Source organism: Candoia aspera, chromosome 1 (genome assembly GCF_035149785.1).
Source record: "Candoia aspera isolate rCanAsp1 chromosome 1, rCanAsp1.hap2, whole genome shotgun sequence".
NCBI lineage: Eukaryota > Metazoa > Chordata > Lepidosauria > Squamata > Boidae > Candoia > Candoia aspera.
Genome location: NC_086153.1, coordinates 165,340,253 through 165,364,736, shown reverse-complemented (window position 1 = coordinate 165,364,736; position 24,484 = coordinate 165,340,253). Strand labels below are relative to the sequence as shown.

The 24,484-nt window shown below is 40.5% G+C and overlaps 1 protein-coding gene across 3 annotated transcripts; it reads left to right on the top strand.

Moving 5' to 3' along the window:
• Window positions 1–216: 216 nt before the first annotated feature.
• Window positions 217–24,484, top strand: SETDB2 (SET domain bifurcated histone lysine methyltransferase 2). 3 transcript variants are annotated; one of them, XM_063317781.1, is made up of 13 exons: window positions 217–477; window positions 1,096–1,218; window positions 2,987–3,052; window positions 4,389–4,470; window positions 6,050–6,604; window positions 7,282–7,401; window positions 8,626–8,795; window positions 11,764–11,965; window positions 13,156–13,252; window positions 14,328–14,421; window positions 19,122–19,438; window positions 22,116–22,204; window positions 23,376–24,484. In XM_063317781.1, exons 1-13 carry the CDS (start codon window positions 471–473, stop codon window positions 23,491–23,493), a joined length of 2,040 nt encoding a protein of 679 aa, XP_063173851.1. In that variant the 5' UTR covers window positions 217–470; the 3' UTR covers window positions 23,494–24,484. The 3 variants fall into 3 exon arrangements, with proteins under 3 accessions (XP_063173851.1, XP_063173850.1, XP_063173849.1); XM_063317780.1 differs by lacking the exon at window positions 217–477 and having other exon boundaries at window positions 495–1,218; window positions 6,053–6,604; XM_063317779.1 differs by lacking the exon at window positions 217–477 and having other exon boundaries at window positions 495–1,218.

Genomic DNA, 24,484 nt, shown 5'->3' with positions numbered 1-24,484 from the left:
GACTACACACGCGCACATATAGCCGTGCCTTGTGATTGCTGGGGTGGTTGTAAAAGAAGCTCAAGCGTTTATTTTGAATCGCGTCTTTCATGTGCAATAAAGCAGACACTAATGTAACCTATCGCGCCGTCCTTAGATGTCTTCTCGATTATTTCCGATACGTGCTCGTCATTTCCGACAAGGAGGAGCGCTGTCAAAGAACCGTGAACCCTTCTTGACAGGCTTTTCTTGCGCACCTAGCGCAGTTCTTGCCGTAGAGTTTCCGTCCCCGCGCGGTCCCCGGCAGGCCACTGCAGACGGACGTAGGAGCAGCGCAATCCACACCCCCGCGTCTTTTTCCCTGTTTTTTTGCCGCTGGTCACGTGGGGCGCTTGGTGCTCCAGGCTTTGCGGTTTTGCGCAGCTGAGTTTAGGCCAGCCGGGGCGGCGTTTGTGTGCGAGGCCCGGGCCGTCCGCGGAAAAACGGAAGCTATGAACGGTAGAGGGGGGCGGGAAGGACGGCCGAGGGAGAGCTGCTGTAACATGGAAGCGCCACGCTTGAGACGATGGGCTTTGGAGCTGAATCTATTTATTTTTATAAATGTTTCCTTTAATATTAATTCAGGTTGTTTTGACTAAAGAGTAGCAACAAATGTAACATCCAAGACCTGCATGCATTTAATCACAGATATGGAAATGGCTTATAGCTTTCTTTCTGTTTTATTTTTTGAAGCGTGACTTTTATGCTATCTTTAATACGCTTGGAATATCTTCTGTTAAAACTATGGGATTAGAATGCTACATCGTCTCCCCTCCCCCCAAGTAAATTCCATAATTTTATACATGCGTTGAAAATGTACCTTCTTGTATCGTTTTGAATTTCCCACCGTTCTTCACTGTTGGATGGCTGTGAATTGTAGTATTCAGTGAAGGAGAAAAACTTCTCTTTTCTCTGCACTATACAGATAATGTATCTTGCACCTCTTCTTTTTAATACGCTGTATTTATGTAGTCCACGGTCATAGGTGTTCGTGCTAATCCAGACTGAGGGGTGGGGTGGGGCTAGGATGTCTGCTGTCGCTAAAAATACAAATGAACACTTTTGTTTTGTTCGTAGGTGACGCAAAAAGGCTCTGGAAGCACATGGAAAAAAATAAAGTAGACAGTATATTTGAGTGTATGCACAAGGCACTGTTGTCTTTGAAGCAGAAGATCAAGGATGGAACTGCAACAAATGAAGGTTAGACATCTATGTAAACTATCACCCCTGAATTGAAAAATTACTGTAGTGAAACAAAACCCATACTCAGTTTTGCATCTAGAGTAAGTGACACAAAGTAACCTGTGCTATGCAAACACATTAAACTCAAAACATCTTGTTTGTAATGTCTAGATTAGAACTGGACACAGGCATGCAGAGATTGCAGCTGAATGTAATAAGCAAATCTTATTTCTACTACTGTACTCAGTGTGGATATATTTAACCTGTAGAAGCACAGCACTTTTTGTCTTTCCCTTCAGCCCCCCCCCCATCCCCAAAGAAAGGGGAGGTTTTGCAGCAGATGTGGGAGCATGTTTTTTTTTTCTGCTGTTGTTCACACTGATTTCTTGTGGGATAATTGGTAAGGAGTTGGATGCCCATGATGTGGAGGGGGGAGGCTGAAGCCAGTGTGCACAGAGCTACTCTTTCTCCTGTCTGCCTTCCCTTTTTTCTCTTCCCTTTCTCCCTGTCCAGTGGGCTGTTGGGGAAAAGCTCAGAAGACACTGCAAGAGGTATAAACACATTACTTACATAGGGCTTTTGCAATGACTCCCTATAGATTTTGTCTCTGAACTTTCTAGAACCATCCCACCAACACCTCCTTTGCAAGTATATTCTAAATAAATAAAGGATAAATAAAGTAGTTTTTCCCATTGTCCAGAAGTTTTTTTTTAAACAAATAATAGCTTTTCTCTGCTGTGGTTTTCAGCTCTCTGAGGGAAGAGATCAGTTTAAGTGGGGAACCAATTAGCTGGAGATTTAGGGTGCCTTTATTCAGTATATTCAGATTCTGGTTAGTCTTTATTCATTTGTTTGTGCCTTTGTTTGTTTATTGGTGCCTTCATGTCAGTGTTGACTCCTGGTGACTGCCTGGACAAGCCCCTGCAGTTTTCTTGGCAAGGTTTTTCAGAATGGGTTTGCCATTGTCTTCTTCCTAGGGCTGAGAGAGAGTGACTGGCCCAGGGTCACCCAGTTGGCTTTGATCCTAAGGCAGGACTAGAACTCATGGTCACCCAATTTTTAGGCTTGTGCCTTAACTGCTAAGGGACGCGGTGGCGCTGCGGGTTAAACCGCTGAGCTGCTGAGCTTGCTGATCGGAAAATTGGTGGTTTGAATCCGCCTGACGGGGTGAGCTCCCGTTGCTAGTCCCAGCTCCTGCCAGTCTAGCAGTTCGAAAACATGCAAATGTGAGCAGATTAATAGGTACCGCTTCGGCGGACAGGTAACGGCATTCCGTTTAGTCATGCCGGCCACATGACCACAGAAGTGTCTACGGACAAACGCCGGCTCTTCGGCTTTGAAACGGAGATGAGCACCGCCCCCTAGAGTTGGACACAACTGGACTTAATGTCAAGGGAAACCTTTACCTACCTTAACGGCTACACCAAACTGCCTCTTTAGTCTTTATTAGGAATCCTTTAATTTAGATTCTGCAGTGATCAAGTTGTTGAGCTTGATGGCTCCTTGCAGCTCTGATTCGGTGAAGATAATACAGAAATTGGAAAAAAATATGTTTCTATATATATGGAGCCTCTTTGTTACAGTACCTGTATCTGTGTTGGATACTAAATAGGTAACAGCTCTATACTTAGTTGGGAATCACAGTTCAGTCTTAAAATATATGGAGGGCTTCCGCTAAAAAGTATCAGTCAAAGGGGGCTAGTTTCCTGTTTATGGAACTACATATCTATGTCGTTTTAAAATGCAATATTTAAATGCAGTTTTCTGCTTTTGTTACTTTAAACAGAATGCAATCAAGCTTTGGCACTTGTGAATCAGTTGGGTATGACTGACCTTTTACCTCTGGCACATGGTATGAAAAATCTCATTGCTCCACTGTGATAGATGACAATATTTATTCCTTTCTACGGGCATTAGCCTCCTACCTAGCCAGAAAAAAAGGTGGAGGGATTACTTTTCCTTAAATATTGGTTCTTGGCTGATTTTTCTATAAGGGGGGCTGTTAAAGATACCCAATTCAAGCCTGACTCCCATGCAGTGCTCTCCATATTGGATTTCCCATGTCCAGCAGATTCAGTACCATTGGTACTTGTGATTTTAATTTATTACCTGGTATAATCCTGTCTTAAGAGGAACTCAAATACAAGTTCCACTGTGACAGACCAAAAGCTTTCTAGTAAGAATTTTGAAAAAGCTGAAGCGGGTCAAGTATTAGTATTCACCAGACCCCAGTAGCGAGGCATATAATTAATTCCTCTAAATTGGGTCAGAGTGATATGTTGTCTGGTCCAGTGTTATCCAGGCTTTCCAGATGTTGGACAGAAGAATTTCCTTAGCATACTGCCTGACCTTTGTACTGGAGATGGCTTTTGCATGCGAAGCAGTTGTTTTTCCAGTGATATATGTCTATGGACTGTACTAGCTGACAGACTTCTGTTAGCAGAATATTATGAAGTCAAATTCTTGTTAGTTTATCTAGTTTAGCACTCATTGCTGTTTTACTAACAGCTGCTGTTATCCATGGTTCATCATTTAAACAGGACAAAGAGTGCTCCTACTGGTGCATCAAATATAAGAGGAATGCCTTGCATCTGTTTTGTCCCTAGGCTTGACGTCTAAAAGTACTGAAAGAAATTGAGCACAAAATCTGTCCTTCAGATAGGTAAAAGCACCAGACTCCATTCTGTGCAAATGTTTTTATGGAGCTGGAGTGGGGACATCAAGGTTTGGTCTCTAATCCCCAAGTTTTTACAATAACAGATTCATTCTGCATGGACCCTCCAGCTTTCTGTAGTGGTGATAGTGACGGGTTAACCTATGTGCACTGGAGGTGGGCTATGTATTTCATGAACTCTTGAGATGAGGAAGAAAAGGTGAATTCCTCCTCTATATTTCGTGGCATGGAAGCATGAGGGCAGATCATGCGTAGTTCATTTTAAGCATTCATGCTGTCAACAGCATATTGAATACAAAAGAATCTTAAGTATGGATGGGCAGAGATTATATTACAGTAACATTTAAAATACTTTTTGCCTGCTAACGTTTCTATATTTGCATTAACATCAATTTTAATAGTGTAATGAATAGTTTCTTAAGTGCTTAATTGTGATAAATCTTAATTGTAAGTTTAAATGCATAGTTTTAAATGTATAGTTAAAGTTTTTATGTTTTTCTTTGTGTTGTTGAAGAAGATACGCAGATATGCAATCTGGATTTACCTCTGTCTGCTCCAAGTGAAACTACAGAAGATGCTGGAGATGACTGTTCTTTGTAAGTAAAACTTATGAATACACAAACTGTCCTTTTGCTGCTTTTATTTCTTAGAAGTTGAAATTACATTTGGGAAAAAAAAGTAGACTAAGACAGATTAGAATTTATTAGTCAGAAAACAACTGTCCTGAATATGAATTTCAGCCTTCCCCACTGTATCTTTTTGCTCTGCTCACATATGATCTTTGGCTCTTCTTGTATCTTCTATCTTTAGATCATTGGCAGTTTCCACCCTCCCCTCCTGCACTTCTACAATCCATCTTCCCTGTTGCTGCCGGTTCTCCTAAATCTTTTTTTTCCTGTCCTGTCTTTTTCAGAATTTGAATAGCCCTTTAATGGAAAATAAATAATGACTCAACCTGGTCCACTTCTTTTGGATACTTAGCTGCATAGCTAAGCATTGCTGGACATTTTATGGTCACTGGTGGAGTCTTTGTAAGCAAGCAAATGTTGCCCAGTCAGCATAGGTCTGTGTTGAGGTCAGCATAGTTGGATCAATTCTCATATGCTGACCTACATATGCTCAGCTACATGTACCACTGATGGTACACAGGAGCCCTGGTGAGGCCCATCTTCCCTCCCAACCCAGGAAAAGAGCCCAGAAGAAAGAGAAGAGAGCAGGGAAGTTGGGCAGCATCACTGGTCTGTGGAATGTGGAAGGGGAATTAAGCATCTCAACAGAGCATTTCCTGCTGTCCAGGATTGGAATAGTTAAGGCTTTCTCAGCCTTACCTTCCAGAATAAAATTGCATTTTCACAACAGTTATCTCTGTCATGATTTGGATGTGTTATTCAGTTGTTTTTAAGCAAAGTCTGCTCCTATAGCACCAAACACTCTATTTAGTCATAGTTCCCACATTAGGTTTGTGGATAAGTGGGCTATTCCCACAGAGACGGGTAGTTGTTTAGCCCAGGTTAGCTCATTGATTTGCCATGGCTATCAATAGTAATACTGCAGATTTTATGTCCTTAAAACTTACCATCACTTATAAAGATAATAAGAGAACCCTTGTGAACATAGTTGCATCCATCTTAGAAAACGTAGATCATTTTTTTCTATGTGAAAAGTGGAGACCATTGCTATACAGATTAACAAAAAATGTTAAAAGTTCAATTTGTAAATATTACTGGATTAAGGTCATTGTACTGCTTGCTTAATGCAAATAACTGATAATGAAAGCTGCATGAATAATAATAAATATCCAGCACCTCTGTCGAGATTCTAGCTTACGTAAGCTGAATCCAGCATAGAACCTCTAAGGGGTTCAACTAAGCTATGCCAATGCAACATCTCCCCTGCCACTCACTTTTTCCCCGTTCACCCCAACAGTTGGGCAGATCCAGGACCTCTTTCCCCAAGAGAATCCCTTTGCACTGAGATTTTACACCAGCCTATGTAGTTGCCACACACATTCCCATTTGCTGTGAGGCTAGGATAAAAAAGAAAGCATGCATCAAACATGGAGAGATTGAATTATCAGGACTATTAAACAGTATTATATTTGAGCAAATCCTAACTATCTCACTGGTCACTTGACACTTTTCTTTTTTTAATTTTTACATGTACGGCTATAAACAGCAGACTAGAGATTAATGAAGGAATGTATTTAAGGAGTGAAGGAGAATCTGCAGAGACGTCTTCCAAGTTCTACCAGGATCATATCTGCTCTAAGGAATGTCTTTCCAAACGGCCATGGAATTCGTACAATGGGGAAAACCCCCTGAAGCTGCCGATGCTCTGTCACTTCCAGAGATTGCATGCCAGGGCAGACTCTGGCTCAAAATCACATGATGTGATATACAAAACTCCCTGTGGAAAGAACCTGAGAAATATCAAAGACGTTCAGACTTACTTATTTCAAACAGAATTCAGCTTTTTATTTTTAGATCACTTTTCTTTCAATACCCATGTGCAGGTGTTCAGAAGCAGTCCTAGTTCCCAGGCGTTTGTCTTTGATTCTGATATCAGCCAAGGGGCAGAGAATGTACCAGTGTCATTCTGTAATGACATCAACCACGATCGACTGCCTTCCTTTAAATACCGGAAGACCTCTTGGCCCCATGGATACTTCCTGAACAACTTCTCCAGCAATTTTCTTGACTGCTGTAGCTGCACCGATGGCTGCATGGACAGGTGAATAATTGTCCATTTTTAAACAGCATTTTATTTATTCATTATTTATCAGATTTATCACCGCCCATCTCCCCCACAAGGAGGGACTCTGGGCGGTTCACCATAAAGTGAATAAAGTGTTAATTTTAAGTAGGTGCTTATGTAGTGCTGAAACAGAGCAGGGTGATGCCTGCCACAGTGAGATTTGCCGAGAGTATGTTTCTTTAAATACACTTTGTTGAAGGTGTACTTGGCATGTACAAGATTTGATGTCAAACAAAGACACTTGATTATTTTTGGTTTACAAAATATTGCAGACCCTTGAAAGGTCCCATTTAAAGGGAAAAGGTCAGCTTGCATTGTAAAGGAACTATTTGTTGAAAGCCTTAGTTTTTAAACTTAAGGAAGTATCTTCCCTGGAATATGTAAACTTTCCTGTGTTATTCCTCTTCACCTGCATGAGAAATAGGAGTGGAGCATTCAGATGATTCTACGAAATTATATAAATGTGGAAATGTGACTGTGTGTGGAAACGTCCATCAAAATTCCAAATGGAATATACCAAGGAAAGCAATTAAGCAATTAATTACTTGCTTCCTCTGAAAATGTTACCATCAAACCCAAATCCAGGGAGTAAATGGACCGTATTGCTTTATTTCATATCCTTATTTCCACTAGATCTACTGTGTGCTTTCTAGGACAAAATGTGCATGCCTGCTTCTTACTAAAAGAACCTTCCTGAAAGCTGCTCTGCCTCCAAGGAGAGGACCAACTCATGGTTATAATTATAAAAGGCTGGAGGAACCTATTTCCAGTGGGTAAGGAATCCTCTTGCTACATTTGTGCTGCTTACCGCACTGTATCTTTAATTTACTCACATCTTACGTTTCACTCATGTAAGGTTTCTTGCATTGCTGTTCTATATTATTTATTGCTGCTGCTACTACTATTTTGGTGCCTTTGAGTCAGTGTTGACTCCTGGCGACTGCCTGGACAAGTCCCTGCAGTTTTCCTGGCAAGATTTCAGAAGTGGTTTGCCCTTGGCTGCTTCCCAGGGGTGAGAGAGAGGGACTGGCCCAAGGTCCCCCAGCTGGATTTGTGCCCAAGGTGGGACTAGAACTCAGAGACTCCCAGTTTCTAGCCTGGTGCCTTAACCACTACACCAGACTGACTCTCCATTTTAAATAATAGTTTATAATATAATTATTAGAAAGTTTGTTTCTCATTTCACCAAGGAAGTAAAGGAGGAGGAAATACAAATTATGTTAAAGATCTGCTCCATGAAACTTAGGTTTGAGCCTGGATATCATGGTGCTCTCAGACAGTTATAGCTTAATGTGTTGTGCAACCAAGGCTTAGACCAGAAAGTTATAGTTAGTTTTTAAAGCATTTTAATTTTCTGAATTGACCTGTTACCTGTTTGCTTCATATGTAAACCTTTGTTATTTACTTTTATGTGTGAAGCAGAGCATTCTTTCATTCTAAAATAAAAGGTTGTAAAGACGTTGTTTTGGCTAGTGTTTGTTTTGAGCTTACTATGTCATGTCTCTGTAAAGAACCTAAGTATCAGTAAATACGTTCTCTGCTCAGGAATGGTAATAGTTGTTCAATCCAAAGATATAATTAATAAACACATTCATTCAGGCATGCCAGTTGTTAGCAGATGTATGAAGTATACATTTTAAAAACATTATCCATCACTATGCACTGTTAAGAGTGCCAGTATGTTTCTACACCGTTTGTCGATTTCCATCTGTTGAGTCAACTGGGCCAAATCTTTCACTATTCGTATGCGTTACTTTCTTGAGAAACCTGCAGTTTCACAGTGGTGCAGTAACTGAATTTTTCTTCCTGAATTTTCCCGAGATCATGTGTGTTATGTGCTCATTGCCCATTTTCCTTCAACTTTCTCTGTCTGAGCAGGCGGCATAAATATTGAAGACCCAAAAGAGTGAATTTGTGTGGTGTGTGTCTGCGCTCACACATGCTTTTACGCTTTTTCCCATAATCCTCCTTTACCTTACCGTTGCTTTTTGTATCAGAATTTATGAATGCAGCCTGCTCTGCGGCTGCGACAAGAACATGTGCCAGAACAGGTTAGTGCAGCACGGCCTTCAAGTTCGCTTACAAGTCTTCAACACAGAAAAGAAGGGCTGGGGAGTGCGCTGCCTCGACGACCTTGACAAGGGAACGTTTGTCTGCACATATGCAGGTAAAGCAAAGCAAAAGTGCTTTAAGGACAGATGGAAACTGATTTTATTTTATGTATAGGCATACCCGCATGCACGTATTACACACACACACACACAAACAAAATCACAAAAAAGACAATGTTTATTGAATGTTTCAGTACAGAGTAAGTATTATCTACCATTCCAATATTGAATTAATATTTGTATCAATATTTGTTGATGTTCATTTGTTTCTCTGGTACAATTTTACCACTTTTTCTATTTTCAGGCCATGTGGTTAATTAGATATCTCAAATAGACGTTTTACTTCTAGCAGTGAAAAAAATTGTTAAAAGAAATCAGTATTCCAGTTTTGATTTTACTTCTCTTAAAATAATTTTGCCTGGTACTTTGTCCTGACTGACTGCAATATTGCCTCTGTGAAACTGTCAGTAGAACCAGTATTGCATTCTTTTTGACCAAATGTCTAAAACAGCTTTATTTCAGACTCATTGTTACATACTTTTTAATGTAATATTATATTGCCTTAACCATATATTACATTAGAATTTTTAAATATTATATAACTTTAGTACTGCAAGTTAAATCATTTTATTAAATATTTTAAGTAAATAATATCCTCCAAATCGATAATTGCAGTTGTCCTCTACTGTGGTCAGAAATTCATATCTAATGTGATCTAAAAATAATGAATGGTACCTGGCATGTTGAAAGTTAGCATTTGATACAAATGGGTGGAGTGTTCGGCAAGCAATTATGCTGAACAAAGACTTGTTCAAAGAGAGTGATAAAAATTGGCTCTAGCGTTACAAATGTTCTGGTCACAGTCCCATGGCAGAATTCTCAGTGTTTTGGGAGAAGCCTGGAGAGGTTTGACTACTGGCAGCGAGGAATCATTTTGTGGCTCTCTTTAGAAGTCTAAAGGAACCTTTCTGGGACTGTAGGCACCTCCAGGAAGTGCCTTGAGTCCACAAAACATGTGGAGGCAGGAAGCACCCCATTTCTTCTCCATGTATAAATAGAGCTTTGTTTCTGCTCTTTTTCTTGTTTCTGCTCCCTTCAATCTAACTGTTTTTTCCCCCTCATACAAGGTCCCTTTTCCTTTTCTACCTTTTTTATTGTTGGTAGGTACACATGTTGCACAAGAAAGCCTATCTTGTGTCCACTTGCTATGTCTTGAGCCCATGTTTTTGTCATATATGGATACAGGACATACTAGGAGATCTTTGTGTGGCTCCTGCCCCATACATCTACCATTTTACACACACACAAACACACACACTTGTTATGTTATTTCAGCTTTGTGTATTTTGCTTGGGACACAACTACAGGAGGGATGGAGTTTGCATTTTGATGTTACAACAGATGTTCCATCATTTGCTCTCCTTTCTCCTTCCCTCCCCACAAGAGATGTCCATGACACAGTAAATACTACATTGAAAATTTTGGGAGCAGTTTCACCAGCAAATCGTATTTTATAGCTTTTAGATTAATGAAGTGTTCCAGTTGATTTGGAACAAACTCGCTTAGGAATATTGCAAATGAAATTAATAAAATATTTCAATGTATTCCCATCTGCTGGAAAGGAAGGGCTCTTCTGACATCCTCCTGTGGGGTTACCACACCTGACGTAATGTTGTTGTTGTTTATTCGTTTAGTCGCTTCCTACTCTTCGTGACTTCATGGACCAGCCCACGCCAGAGCTTCCTGTCAGTCATCAACACCCCCAGCTCCCCCAGGGATGAATCCATCACCTCTAGAATATCATCCATCCACCTTGCCCTTGGTCGGCCCCTCTTCCTTTTGCCCTCCACTCTCCCTAGCATCAGCATCTTCTCCAGGATGTCCTGTCTTCTCATTATGTGGCCAAAGTACTTCAGCTTTGCCTTTAATACCATTCCCTCAAGTGAGCAGTCTGGCTTTATTTCCTGGAGGATGGACTGGTTGGATCTTCTTGCAGTCCAAGGCACTCTCAGAATTTTCCTCCAACACCACAGTTCCAAAGCATCTCTCTTCCTTCTCTCAGCCTTCCTTATGGTCCAGCTCTCGCAGCCATATGTTACTACGGGGAACACCATTGCTTTAACTATACGGACCTTTGTTGTCAGTGTGATGTCTCTGCTCTTAACTATTTTATCGAGATTTGTCATTGCTCTTCTCCCAAGGATTAAGCATCTTCTGATTTCCTGACTGCAGTCAGCATCTGCAGTAATCTTCACACCTAGAAATACAAAGTCTTTCACTGCTTCTACATTTCCTCCCTCTATTTGCCAGTTATCAATCAAGCTGGTTGCCATAATCTTGGTTTTTTTGAGGTTTAACTGCAAGCCAGCTTTTGCACTTCCTTCTTTCACCTTCATCATAAGACCTGACGTAATAGCATCCTAGAAACTCTTCTGAAGTCATGCGTAGATTTTTAAAATATTAGTTTGCAGTTATCCTTATACGTAGTTTATCTCCAGAATGTGTAGAAACCACTTCTTTGTTTTTGGATGACCTGGTTTCACTTCCAAACCTTTAAGCACTCAACCACATAAGAGTGCTGTGAGAGGGAGCAAAATAGTTAAGTATGTCCTCACCATAATTTGTCCCTGTTCAGGCTATTTTGTTTTGTTCTGTTTCGTGGGAGGAGGTTTTCCTTTCCTTGAGGCTGCAGCATGCCAGTGTGGTTTCTTGTTTCTCAGTTATGGCGCATATACTCTAGTTCTGTCAGTTTTCACTGTATGAGATCACTGTTGGAGGGAGTGATACAAAATAATGTTGCACTTTGAAATTAATATTGAGTGTTGTATTCTTACCCTGCATTTAGATTTAGACTCTGGAGCATATAAAAATATAAAATCAATAAGAGCAAGGGGAGATCTGCTGATAGCAAACATTAGGCCTATCTGGGATATCTTTTCTGACATCCCTGATAACAGTAATGTTTATCTTTTTTACTGCAGATACTTCATATACCAGTTTCATAAATACAGTATTTTATTCTAGGGAGATTGATGACCAAAGATGAATCTTGCCAGGTTAAAAATAGTGGTGAAACTGAAGAAGAAGATACCAAGAATAGCAGCCAGACCTTATCTTCAAGAAAGAGAAAACTGGGTACAGTCTGTTCTGATTCAGAGAAGGAACTTATGCAGGACACTGGGAGACAACAATCCTTATACCCGAATCCTGAAAGTCAACCAAATAGGTAAGTTAACAACAATTAAGTGTTTAAATAGTCACTGTCCCTTCACTGTGACTCTTCAGATTCTGCCAAGAGTTAGAATATCTTCGTAAAAGAGTATCTTGACCCTGAGACACTATTTTCCAGTGTCCCCAGTCTTTTTATTAGCTATTGTCACTTTTTGTTTGATCCCTCTTTTAGTCCCTCTGGGATAAAGGCCTGGCTCTTGCTTACTTCTGTCAGTTACTGTCAAGAGTACCCACCCTGTCTGAATCTGGATAGAGACACTTTTGTGTTCTATCTAGTAGTGACTTATTAATAGCATATATATGTAAAAAGAGAGTCAGTTTGGTATAGCAGTTAAGGTACCAGGCTAGAGACCGGGAGACTGTGAGTTCTAGTCCTGTCTTAGGCATGAAGCCCGCTGGGTGACCTTGGGCCAGTTACTTTCTCTCAGTCCTAGGAAGGAGGCAAGGGCAAACCACTTCTGAAAAACCTTGCCAAGAAATCTGCAGGGACTTGTCCAGGCAGTCTCCGAGAATCAGACACGATTGAACAGATTAAAAAAAAAACATGTAGTGAGTACCTCTAACAATACAAGCATCTAAAGATTCCTGTTAGATCAGAATACACACACAATTGTTCTGCAGGTTCCTTTTTTGCCTATCTTTTATAACTCTGGTTGAGGTTGAAAAGAAAGTGGTGGCAGCAAATATTAGCTGAAAGTAATAAATGTTGCGTCGCTCTGAACTAGAGCAGGCCCAGTTGTGAAAGAGAACCTTACCATATAAAAAAATGCAAATCATAATGGTATTACACAACGTCATGATGCCTTTATTAGAGCAATTCTTAAAACCTCTTAGAATATAAATAATCCTTTAAAGCTTTTCACAGATGATGTAGATGCTGGACTTCGAACATAGTTCAATTGACAGTAATAAATAGTACACAGGCTCTATTATGTCATTACATATACCATATTTCCCAAGTGGATAAAACTGAACAGCCCTGATCTTGCATTAATTCTGTGTGTGCGAGTTTGTGCACATAGTGAAAAAGTTAGGTAAATTTGTAATCTTTGTAGGCATTTAACTTAACAAAAATTCCATAAGATGGCAAGGAATTTGCTGTGAACACTGGACGATTACTAGGAGAAATAGTTTAAAGAATTCTACTTTAATGTATGCTATATAAAACCATGTTTCTGTTATCAGAATTCAGAACTTCAGCTTTTACAAGAATTGGAATACGCAAGCTATTGCAAGACCTAAAACTAAAACATCCATTCTTCAAAGACGCCGGCGAGAACTAGTAAATATTCTGTATTTATTTTTAGACTGCATTGTTGGGTTTTCACTTTATTTTAGCCTACATTCCAACTGCTTCAAGTCTGTTCTGTTTTTACATTTGATGGCCATGTGATTAGGATACTGTACATCTTACTTTGTTCAGTGACTGATAATACAGTACAGCAGTGTTTGTCATCCCAAACAACTTTAAGATGTGTGGACTTCAGCATGCCGGCTGGGGAATTCTGGGAGCTGAAGTCCACACATCTTAAAGCTCCTGAAGTTGAGAAACACCGCAGTATAGGATAGTTCCTTCCTTCTCTTTCCCCAAGAAGAACGTATGTATCTCTTAATGAGATTATTGTGCAGATATGTGTAAAACATTCTGAGCTTGAAATAGCTGTTTTGAGATTGAATCAGGCTATTTTGACCTCATGGGATGTGTTCCAACATTGCATTGAATTTGACAGAAAGGTGAAATTGGAATAGTCCATTTCAAACTCAAAAAAACTACTATGCATTTGAGCAGTTCTGAATTTGAAACATTTCATGCACCTTTGTAGTTAGAAGTAAGAGAGCCTGAGAAAGGAGATTCATTATTCTGGGATAACACTGTCTGCTGAGTCTACGTTTAAATTTGTCTTTCCAAGATGGATGTACTACCGTATCCTGCTTCACAGATTGGTCCTGCCTAAGTAGAGTATTTGAGACTGATTGGAGATCCAGAAAGTGTCTTAGAGTAGATTTTTATTTACCTTACCTCACCCTTGGCCAACATGTCTTGTGGAGCTGTATGAAAACCAGAAAATGTGTTTTGTCCCTTGTGCAGAACAAACTCTGGGTCTGGCTGAACTGATTCTGTGCAGGTTGCAGTTTGTCCAGTCCACTTTTGGGTGGACAAGTCTTCCCTCTTACCCATTTCATTCCAGAAATAGAAGACCCAAGAAAGTCAGGATTGCTTCTAGAGAAAGATCCTTTAGAAACCAACAAAGGAAATCCAGGATTACATCCCTAGCTTACCTGCCATTACTAGGTCAAAAAAAAAGTAATCATTGAAATGATTCAGAATCTACATTTTGCTATTTCTTTCTTCAAAGGGAATTACTGATGCCAGCTCTGATGAAGATGAGAGTTCTTTGTGTCAGATGTCAGGAACAAGAATAACTCCTGCATCCAAAAAAGGAGATGAACGTAATTTTGCACCATTTTGCTTCATTTTCACAGAATGTACACATAAAATTGCATATCTCAAAACCACTGTTAAGGAGTTAAAAGCACTATGGTTGATAAAGTCAAAAGAAAATTGCATAAAAATAATGCCAAGATCTAAAAGTGTGAAAAAAATCTTACTGCAGAGAAGACTGTAATGCTCTATCGATATCCTACTTAGCCTTTGTCATGGGTTTCTTACCTTGGTTGGCAGATGGCCTTGTGTAGTATTACCTCCTTGACACTCAGATTTGAAGAGTTTTGAGCAGTGATGATTTACTTATGTGGGATAGTTCAGAATTCATGGCTGCCAAGACACCAAGCTAACTTCTTGGTATAGGGTCTTATATATTTGGCAAGCATATGTGGGACCTGATGTGTGATATGTGGCATGAGAATTATGAATTGGGGAAGTGATGCAGTTCTGTTACTGAGGATAAGCCATTATTAGAGGTGTGCAGTTTTTAATCCAAAGAAGACAAATGTACTTCAGATCCCACACGGGCATCCTTTCTATATTGTCGGCAGCTCCTTAAAGGAGTTGTGCCTTTTCTTGGACTTCCACATATGAACTCAGGAGGCAGAGAGAGTGCAATGACAAGTGAACTAACCCTGTCATCTCTGTAATACTGTCAGGCTCTGCCTGCTAACCAGTGAAGACACAGACACTAGCGTGGGCTTAGGTTCTGGCTTTATTGATAGAACAGAGTGCATGCCTTTTAGAAAAGCTGAGAGAGAGTGGAGCACGCCGGAATGGGATTTAAATAGCCCGCGCCGGTCAGTGCTCCACCCCTTCTTACTCTGGGTGCGCCCCCGAGCCCCGTCGGTTCCGTCTTCGGTAGGTGAGGGGTCATGGAGCCCCTCCTGTGCTCCGGGCGTTTCCTTGATTGCTTCCCTGGCCGGTGATGGTTCATTGCTGGGCGATCAGGTTCGTGATCTCTTTGACAGCTCGGGTGCGCCTCATGGTCTGGTCTTGTCAATTACCTTCTTTGCGACATTGTATCTCTCTCTTCCTCGCCTCCGGCTAGAGTCGATACTTTGTTGCCAGCACCTGTTGCTCTCTTTTGTTAGCTAGTTGCCTTTTCCCTTAATCCGCCCAGTACCCATTTCCCTGCATTGTCATGCGAGCCGTTGCGATGTCACAAGCATCGCAACGGTGATCATGACAAATACCTTGTGAACGCAAGCTCATATTTTCCTAAGCCTGTGCAGCAGTAATGGTATTGTGAGGATTGTACATTCAGATATCCCAATAGTAAGAAATCTCTCTGGAACCATTCAGGTCTCAGTAAAGTATTTCCTTATTGTAAGATACAGTTCCATCTCCATCTAAAGACTCAAGTGAATAAGATTCCCCAGTTCTCTCCTTTTACTTGCCCCAGTTTCCTCCCTTTGTTTGAAATTGAATATTTACAACTGCTATTGGTTTTACAACATGATTCCTGGCAACATTCTTCATTGTCCATTTGCTGATAAAGTGTTAGCCACAGCACTCTGGCGTCAGCTTGCTGGGTCAGTCCATGATGTCTCTGTTTCTCACACAGCAGTCAGTCCTCCCCCTCCCTCCTTTACACAACCCATGACAGAGGAGAAGGACCAGAAGGGGTTTTTATGGCTTCTGGGGCCAAACCTCTGACAGGTATGTGGGAAAGACCTTGGGAGACAGGGCCAAAAGACGCTGCCTAGGGAATGGTCAGATAATAGACTGCATAGCCCGCAACTGGATAGTGGGAGGGGCAAAAGGCTCAGAAGAGACCCTCACTAGTTTTTCGGGCTATAAAGGAGACGGTGGGAGAATTGTACTTTCTGACTTGCAAGATTGCTCTCAGCTATATTACGTAGACCAGATAGGAAACACGACCAGGTGGTCTAATTCTACTTTATTGTAAAGCTACATTAACAGAATCTTGCAAGTCTGAAAGTGTAATTCTCCCTCCATCTCCTTTACCACCCAAGAAACTAGGGAGGGTCTCTTCTGAGCCTCTTGCCCCACCCACTGTTCAGCTGTGGGCTATGCTCTCTCTTATCTGACTGTTCACTAGCAGCATCTCTGGACTCCGTTTCCCAAGGTCTTTCCCACATTCTATTACAGCAACTGCTGTGTGAATTCAGGAAAAGGTGCATCTCCTGTAAGCAGCTGCGAACAGATAGAGCAAAGTACCCAGAGCAAAGCACCTTTGTCTTTTGATCCAAATACTGAAATCTTAGATGTGGCCATGATCCGTGCTCTGAATCTGATGGAACTAGGATTTTCTAACATCAAGGGGCTGATCCTATTGATACAGTTAATAATTTTGTTGATACAGTTTTAAAGATGAGATCCAGTAAGATTTCAGTATTTGGATCAAAAGACAAAGGTGCTTTGCTCTGGGTACTTTGCTCTATCTGTTCGCAGCTGCTTACAGGAGATGCACCTTTTCCTGAATTCACACAGCAGTTGCTGTAATGGTATGTGGGAAAGACCTTGGGAAACGGAGTCCAGAGATGCTGCTAGTGAACAGTCAGATAAGAGAGAGCATAGCCCACAGCTGTCATGTTCACTGTTTCAATGTATCTTAAACATCGTAACGTTTCCCATGCCATGGCGCTGACGCGTGTTTCTGTTTGGGAGGGAGCTGCTGTGAAACCTTGTACCAAGCTCTGTATGTGGAATCAGGGGAATGGAATGTGTTTGGGTTATCTTGCCTGTTCAAGGACTTTTCCTGCAGACCGTCAGGAACCATTAGGAGCACCTGTGGATATGGACTTGAGAAGATTCAAAGGGGGAGGGATTTCGTTTTCACCGGGGGGTTTTAGTTTGAATTTGCCCGCGCTTTTAGTATTCTCAGCTTTATGTAATGATTGCCTATTCTGAAACATTATCAGACTCACAGGCAGAAGTTCAAGGATATCTGACTTATTAAAGAACAGCATGCTGGATCACAAAGAAAGGTTTCACAGCAGCTCCCTCCCAAACAGAAACACGCATCAGTGCCATGGCATGGGAAACGTTACGACGTTTAAGATACATTGAAACAGTGAACATGACAGGCCACTTGTGGAAAGTGGTATGTGGCAAGGACTGAGATAGACAGGCCCTCAGGATGGGAAGTGGAATCCAGGTCAATTTGATGATGATAACAGCCAGAATAGTTACTGAACACATTGTTAAGGATTCTGTATGAGAAAAAAAGCTAAAAACAAAGAGCCAACGTGGGTTTCTCAAGAATAAATCATGCTTTTCTAATCTTACTCTTTTTCTGATATAGTTGTTACCTTTGTAGAAGCATGCTTTGGAGATAGCATATTTTGATTTTAGTAATATCAATTATAATACTTTTATTGACAAACCAATAAATAACAGCACAACTGAAAGGGAGAATTAAACTGGTGATGTGCCATACCCAAAGATAATGCCTTCTACCATGGAAGTGACAAATGAGTTCCATAGAACTCTGTCCTAGGCCTACTATTATTAGGGGCCAAATTTGCAGATTATGCTAAATGCAGAAGGGCAGTAATATTTAATCAGAAACAGAATTCAGGATGAACCTAAGAGGAATATAGGAGGCTGCCTCCTATCGAATTGACAAGAAAAGAAAAAAGAAAAGGACCTTGGATCCTCTTCATTGTCTGCTGGAATCACCTTGGTCTAAGTGAAACCCACCACTGGAGCATCTTCTATAAATCACAGTATAAAAATCTTTTATACTAACTTCTGAAGCAGTTTGAAGAAGGTTAAACCCTCAAAGAAGGGCTTGGTCTAATATGCATTGGGCATTTTTAAGACATCATTCCTTACAGCACCTAGAATCCTCACCGCTACCTGCATTGGTACTATTCTCCCTCCCTTTTGTACAAGAAAGGGAGAACATGTCCAACCTGACCATTTGAACAAAAATAGTGCTTGGATTTTATAGTGACCACTCAAGGCCAGAGCAAAGAAATGAACAGATCCATCTCCCAAAAATAATTGCAATTTAGTTTAAATGTAAACAGCAGTGTCAGATCAGAGTTTCCATTGGATGAGGGACCACAAGGAAATCCCAGATTGTAGACTAGGGAAGCTGAAAAAAGACACCCTGGAAGAAGACAATGGCAAGCCACTTCTATACTATTGCCAAGAAAACTACATGGAGATGTTCATGCAAGTACAGCTTGATTTGAGGGAGACTATGCAGTAACTGCTGTTTATGTATTTCCATTTTTTTTCCTTCTGTTACTTTAAAATTATAATTTGGCAGCAGTTTTGGGGGGGTCAAGTCTCTGGGGACCAAGTCCAAGGCTTTATGAGGGTCCAATGTAGCTCAGGGGCCTCAGGTTATATATTGCTGCTTTAGAATACCACACTATAAAAGGTATGGTAAATGGACAATCTTGCATTTTGTTTTATATAGCCTGTGAGCACTGAAAAAGATTTCATCCTTGTTGGTATTCCTTTAGTGTGAATCAGCTACTAACTTGCAAAACAGTTTTCTAAGCAACATCTCCACCAGTTGGATTCAAATGAAACACTTAATGGGTTATTACACCCAGCAAAGAAAGGAAATGGGGTGTTCTAGATTAATAAGTTGCTGTTCAAAAATAGTATTTCAAACTACTGGTCTAGCAAATATAAATAAGAGCATGTATGCAAGATACTGGAAGGTGTGACTGTGAGATGTTCCTAAATCATATGCTAATCTTGAAGTGTTTCTTTACAGAATCAAGCCTGCAAGGACAACTGGGGGAACTAGTGAACACCATACAATCCGAAGCTAATACTGACTGCCATAAAGAGAATCTTTGTTCCAATGCTACGTTGAAAAGTAAACCACCTGTGCAAGATGACAGAAGGATTAAAAAGCAACACAAGGACCTACTTTGGTCAGACAATACAAAAAAGGGAAAAATTCAGACAGACAGACAAGAACTTGGGTGTATTAAGGAGGCAGCAGAAATTGAGACATGCCCGAAGAATAAAGAAAATCCTTGTTTGCTGGATGCCACAAGAGAAGGCAATGTAGGCAGGTTTCTTAATGTAAGTTTTATTTCTTTATTTCTTTACTCAATTTATATAGCCACCCATCTCAGCCAATGACTTTGGGCAGCAAACAATATTTAAAATAAAAGTTAAAACAATTACAATGACAACTACAAAAATTAAAATACATGGCAGCCAATAAAAATATAGCAATCACTAACACACAAGATGGGTCCCTTCAGACACTCAGGGCCCCAGGAGTGGGCATAAAGCCAGGTCTTTAGGGCCTTACAACAGGCCACTAGGACTGGGGCCACCCTGATCTCTGGAGGGAGAATGTTCAATAGGGTGGGCATTACGGCAGAAAAAGCTCAACCTTCTGGGCCCTGCCAGCTGATGTTCCTTAGCTGACAGGACCCAGAGCGTGCCCATCCTGCTGGACTGGATAGGACAGGTAGAAACAACTGAAGAGAGATGGTCCCTTAAGTAACCTGATCCCAAGCCATGAAGGGCTTTAAAGATGACAACCAGCACCTTGAACTGCATCCCAAAGCACACTGGCAACCAATGCAGCTCACGAAGTAGTGGTTACATGCACCGAGTAGCCAGCGCAATTTACTGTCCATGCAGCCGCATTCTGCACCAGTTGAAGCTTCCAAATGCTCTTCAAGGGCAGCCCCGTGTAGAGAATATTGCAGTAGTCCAGACAGGAGGTCATGAGGACATGAACAGGGCCTCCCAGTCCAGGAACGGGGACAACTGGCAGACAACCTGAAGGTGTGCAAAGGCCCTCCCTTTGAGCAGGAGCCATGAATCCACGAGGACCTCCAGATTGCCCACCAGATCTGTTTGAAGCTTTCTAGCTTGGTGCTTTAACCACTACACCAAACTAGCTCTCACATACTGCTGATACCTCACCCTAAAGTGTCAGATGACCTCATCCAGCAGCTTCATGCAGATGTTAAACAGGAGGGGAGAGAGAATTGAGCCCTGTAGCACCCCACAAAGAGGCCATGGGCTGGACCTACCCACCATCAGCACTGACTGGAACAGGCCCCAGGGAAGGAGGAGAACCAGCACAACACAGTGCCACCCATCCCCATCTTCCAGAGCCAGTCCAGAAGGATACTGTGATTGATGGTATCAAAAGCCACTGAGAGGTAAAGAACAGCAAGGGTGGGTGCGCTACTCCCACCCATCCTGCTCCTGCCAAAGGTCATCCAAGAGTGCAATCAATGCCATCTCAGTCCTATACCCAGGCCTGAATCCCAACTGAAAGGGGTCCAGTTAAAGAGGTATCTCTTCCATATTTAAAATTATGCTACTTTTTAAAAATGGTTACAATTTTCCTTGCTATGTACTGAAATGCTGAATACTGAGAACCTTCAATACTTGTGTGCAGTCTTCAGGAGCAGTATAAAGTACCTCTAACTTTCAGTAAGTTTTTGTATTTAATGAATGTGATATAAACAGTTAAAATCTGTGGCTCTTATTTATCCACCAATTTATAAAAGTAAACCAGTTACTTAGTTTTCTATAATTCACATATAAATTATTGGAAGACCTTTTCAGCCTTAAGTCTAGATGCCAGTGATAAGCATAACCAAATGCAGAAGTGGACGATGATGATGATAAATGACTTGTAGGAGGGGGTAAATGTGTACAGTATTTAATTACTGATATTTTGCTAAGCCACTATTTCATCAGCTGATGAGTGGGGAAATAGGGCAGAAGAGTGGAACCAGGAAAGGCTAGGATTTGGGAAGAAATGGAGGAAGAGGCCTGGAGTGAAGAGATAAAAAGTCTCCTGAGATGAGGCTTATGGTCTCTTCCCCTCCTTTTATTCTTCATCTTGTTCCTTGCTGTTGCAATAGAAGTAGCTGCCTTTGGCGTCAGTGTCTGTTCTACTTGTTGGCCTTTTCAGTAGTGATCTTGCTTCTACTTTTATTGGTCTGGCTGAACCCTGTGATGGAAAATTCACCCAAGAAGTGCCAACAGTAGGAGAGTCACTGATCTCCTGCATCCAGTGAGCCAACAGCACCAGCCACGAGATTACCAAGTTCTTTTATAAGTTAGCAATCAAAGAGAAATTGGACATGGACATAGATTGAATAGGGACCTCTAGAGGTTGTTCTACAGCTGATAAGAGAGAAAGATAAGCATAAAGAATTCAGAGTAAAATCTTAAGAGAGATGTAACAGTTCATTCTGAAATACAGGGCTGTCTGCTTTAATACTGGAGGGTATCAGGTCTCTGTTCTGACAGTATGATCCCTCGTCCTGTTAAGACTGAGGAGCTGATAAGCATGCTAATTATCAGCATCCTTGAGAGTGTTACTGTACAATTTCTTGAGGCATAGAGCTTTAAATATAGGAGGGTCCTGCAAGAGTGTTACAGCAGAAAATGACTTTTAACCAACTAAAGTATAAAGCAAGATGTTAACAACGTAAGTAAAAAAAAAAATGCATACAAGATACATCAAAGAACAGCACTATGGTTTTGTAACATGTTGATATTGAATACATCAGATTTTGTCCCTTCATAAAACCATCTTCCTCCTTTCGCATTGTTGATGCTAAACACTACAGAAAAAAATACTCTACCCAAACATTCATGCCTGACTCCATAAGAAGTGTACGTTTTTCAAGAGAGATAATCCAAACGTGCACAAAAAACACATTAAAAGAAAAGCAGGTGCTTCTATTTTAACTGTTGTTATTTGTTTTGTTTATAGCACAGCTGCTCCCCTAATCTCTTTGTACAAAGTGTATTTGTAGAGACTCACAACCGAAATTTCCCCTGGGTGGCATTCTTCACAAAGAGGTTTGACATATTTTTCTTCGTTTTTCAGTTCATAAGCAGTAACTCTGTGAGCAAAAATAGGTCTCTAGAAAGAAAAAAATGCACAGACCTTAATACTGGTTCTGTGATTGTCTTGTACTAAATAACACAGTATGCAGAAAGTGGAATGGGGTTACCGCTGAGCCATATTAAAAATACGGCCAAAAGAAAAATACAATAGCGAGAGGTTTTATTCCTTTTACGTAAAGGCAAATAAGACACAGCTCTATGGTTGTGTCTGATTTTTATAGCATACATGAGTTTGGAGTAACATTTTTCTGTCTGCACCACAAACAAATCTTGATATTTCAAGGGACTGATGAAAGAAGTTATATTGGGGTTTGAGTATGTGGCGGTATATGTGTGGTATACTGATTAATAGCTATTTGGTCTCAGAATTTTTATCTTCATAACACTTATCATGGATAAATGCGCTAAGCTTTTTAGACACTATTAAAGATTAGTCATATTAATCATAAACCACAGGGTAAAAGCATGGTTTAAAGTAGGTTTGCAAACAAACACCAATAACATGGTTTAGTTGTTGCAGAAGAGATAAATTTCCTGGCTTCCCATTCTTGCCATGTTTCTGTGTCATGATTTCCAGGGACAAAGTGTACTTTACTGAATTAAACCATGGTTTCATTTGTTTCCTTTACCTTTAAGAAATCTTAATTAGTGCTACTTAAGCACTATGTGCTTAATGGCAGTAATTTTAGATATTCAAATTTAGTAATCTGTTATGGAATCATTGTGAAAGAAACCCTGTGTCCCTTAAAATGAACAAAACATTACCTTCTGTGTATCTGTAAAATGAGGCTGGAAGATGACATCTGTAGAGTTCTTTATAGTTCTTAGTTTTGAGTTCAAAACTCACATTTGCTGACATTATAGTTAATTTGAAAGAAATATTAAAAGACAGATTCCAGTGGAATTAAGTAACTCTGCATTAATAGCAAAGACTCTCTCTCAATACAGAATAATCACAGCTTTTATCTGAAGCTGTAATTTATGTGAAGAGCAGACTTCAAGTCAACCTTGTTGGCAGTCTTAAGCCCTATCCTGCATTTCTCAGAAAATAAACATAAAAGCAAGCATAAGCCCTCAAGGATTATTGCTGTTATACTAATTGTGTGACATATTTGCTTTGCAGGCATGTAAAAGCTGGAACTGAACTTACATGGGATTATGGTTATAAAGCTGGAAGTATGCCTGAGACAGAGACTACCTGCCAGTGTGGGAGTCTTAAGTGTCAGAAAAAAATCCTGTAGAGTTTTTTTGCATTTATTAGTAGAGCCTGGTGAAATGGGCAGCATGCAAATAACATAAAATTAAAAAAAAAAAAAGATTGGGACACACAACCTTTTTGGATCAAGGCACAGGTGCATCTTAGTGTTACTTGGAAAATGAAGCCAAGGGTGGGCCACAAGCTAGATCAAGGAGAAAGAAGCCTGAGAAAGTAAGTACAGTATGCATTTAGTAGTTTTATACCTGCCTTTCCCTCCAAAATGATACTCAAGGTAGTTAAGCAATTTCTTAATCTTTTGATTTATCAGGAACACCTCTGTCCAATCTGCATTAAGTATCAGTGAAAGCATCTCATTGCACTGCAGGGTTGACTTCAGTCACTGCTTTGAGTTTTGAACAGCTTCCTTGGATTTCAGCCTTCAGGGATTTGAGATACAGTTGCAGAGATATTTTTTGGAACTCAAGTTTACCAACCAAAAAAGAATTGGTAAATCAGGTACACTAGTTTGTCAAGGTCAGGTCTTTCTAAGATCTGCTGCTGAGAATCTCCAGTATACTGTATACTGAGTCAGATAGACCTAGCACAGTAAAAGGCAGCTTCCTAACAACTGTGGGTTGTTGCTTTTTTAGTAAGTCATTGGACATTTTATGAAAAGGTGATGCTAATAAAAATATCCAATAGGGTAGCTATACAAAAGATTGACAGGTGTGTTATAGCAGTACATACATGTATATTATAATCACATCCTATACTACAGCTTTGCCCTTTCCACCCAGATTCCTGTGGACCCTCATAAGCAAGAAGAGCACACTTGGCCTTGGAGTGGTATGCCAAGTGTTGCATTCCAAAAATTAAGGAAAGGTTAGGACAAAAAACTGGTTGTACGACAAAAGCTGAAATTTATTCATTGTATTTAATTAACTATATGTAATGGGATATTATTTTAATATGACTCCTCAGTCTGTATTTAATAACGTTCTCTGTTGTATATTAAAGCTTACAATTCAGTACCA

Excerpts from the sequence above, each read along its gene's own strand:
- SETDB2 (XM_063317779.1), top strand. The coding sequence starts at position 1,071 with ATGAACACTTTTGTTTTGTTCGTAGGTGACGCAAAAAGGCTCTGGAAG. Across the intron at positions 6,605-7,281 it reads ACCGATGGCTGCATGGACAG|GACAAAATGTGCATGCCTGC; the intron begins GTGAATAATTGT and ends TGTGCTTTCTAG. Across the intron at positions 8,796-11,763 it reads GTTTGTCTGCACATATGCAG|GGAGATTGATGACCAAAGAT; the intron begins GTAAAGCAAAGC and ends ATTTTATTCTAG.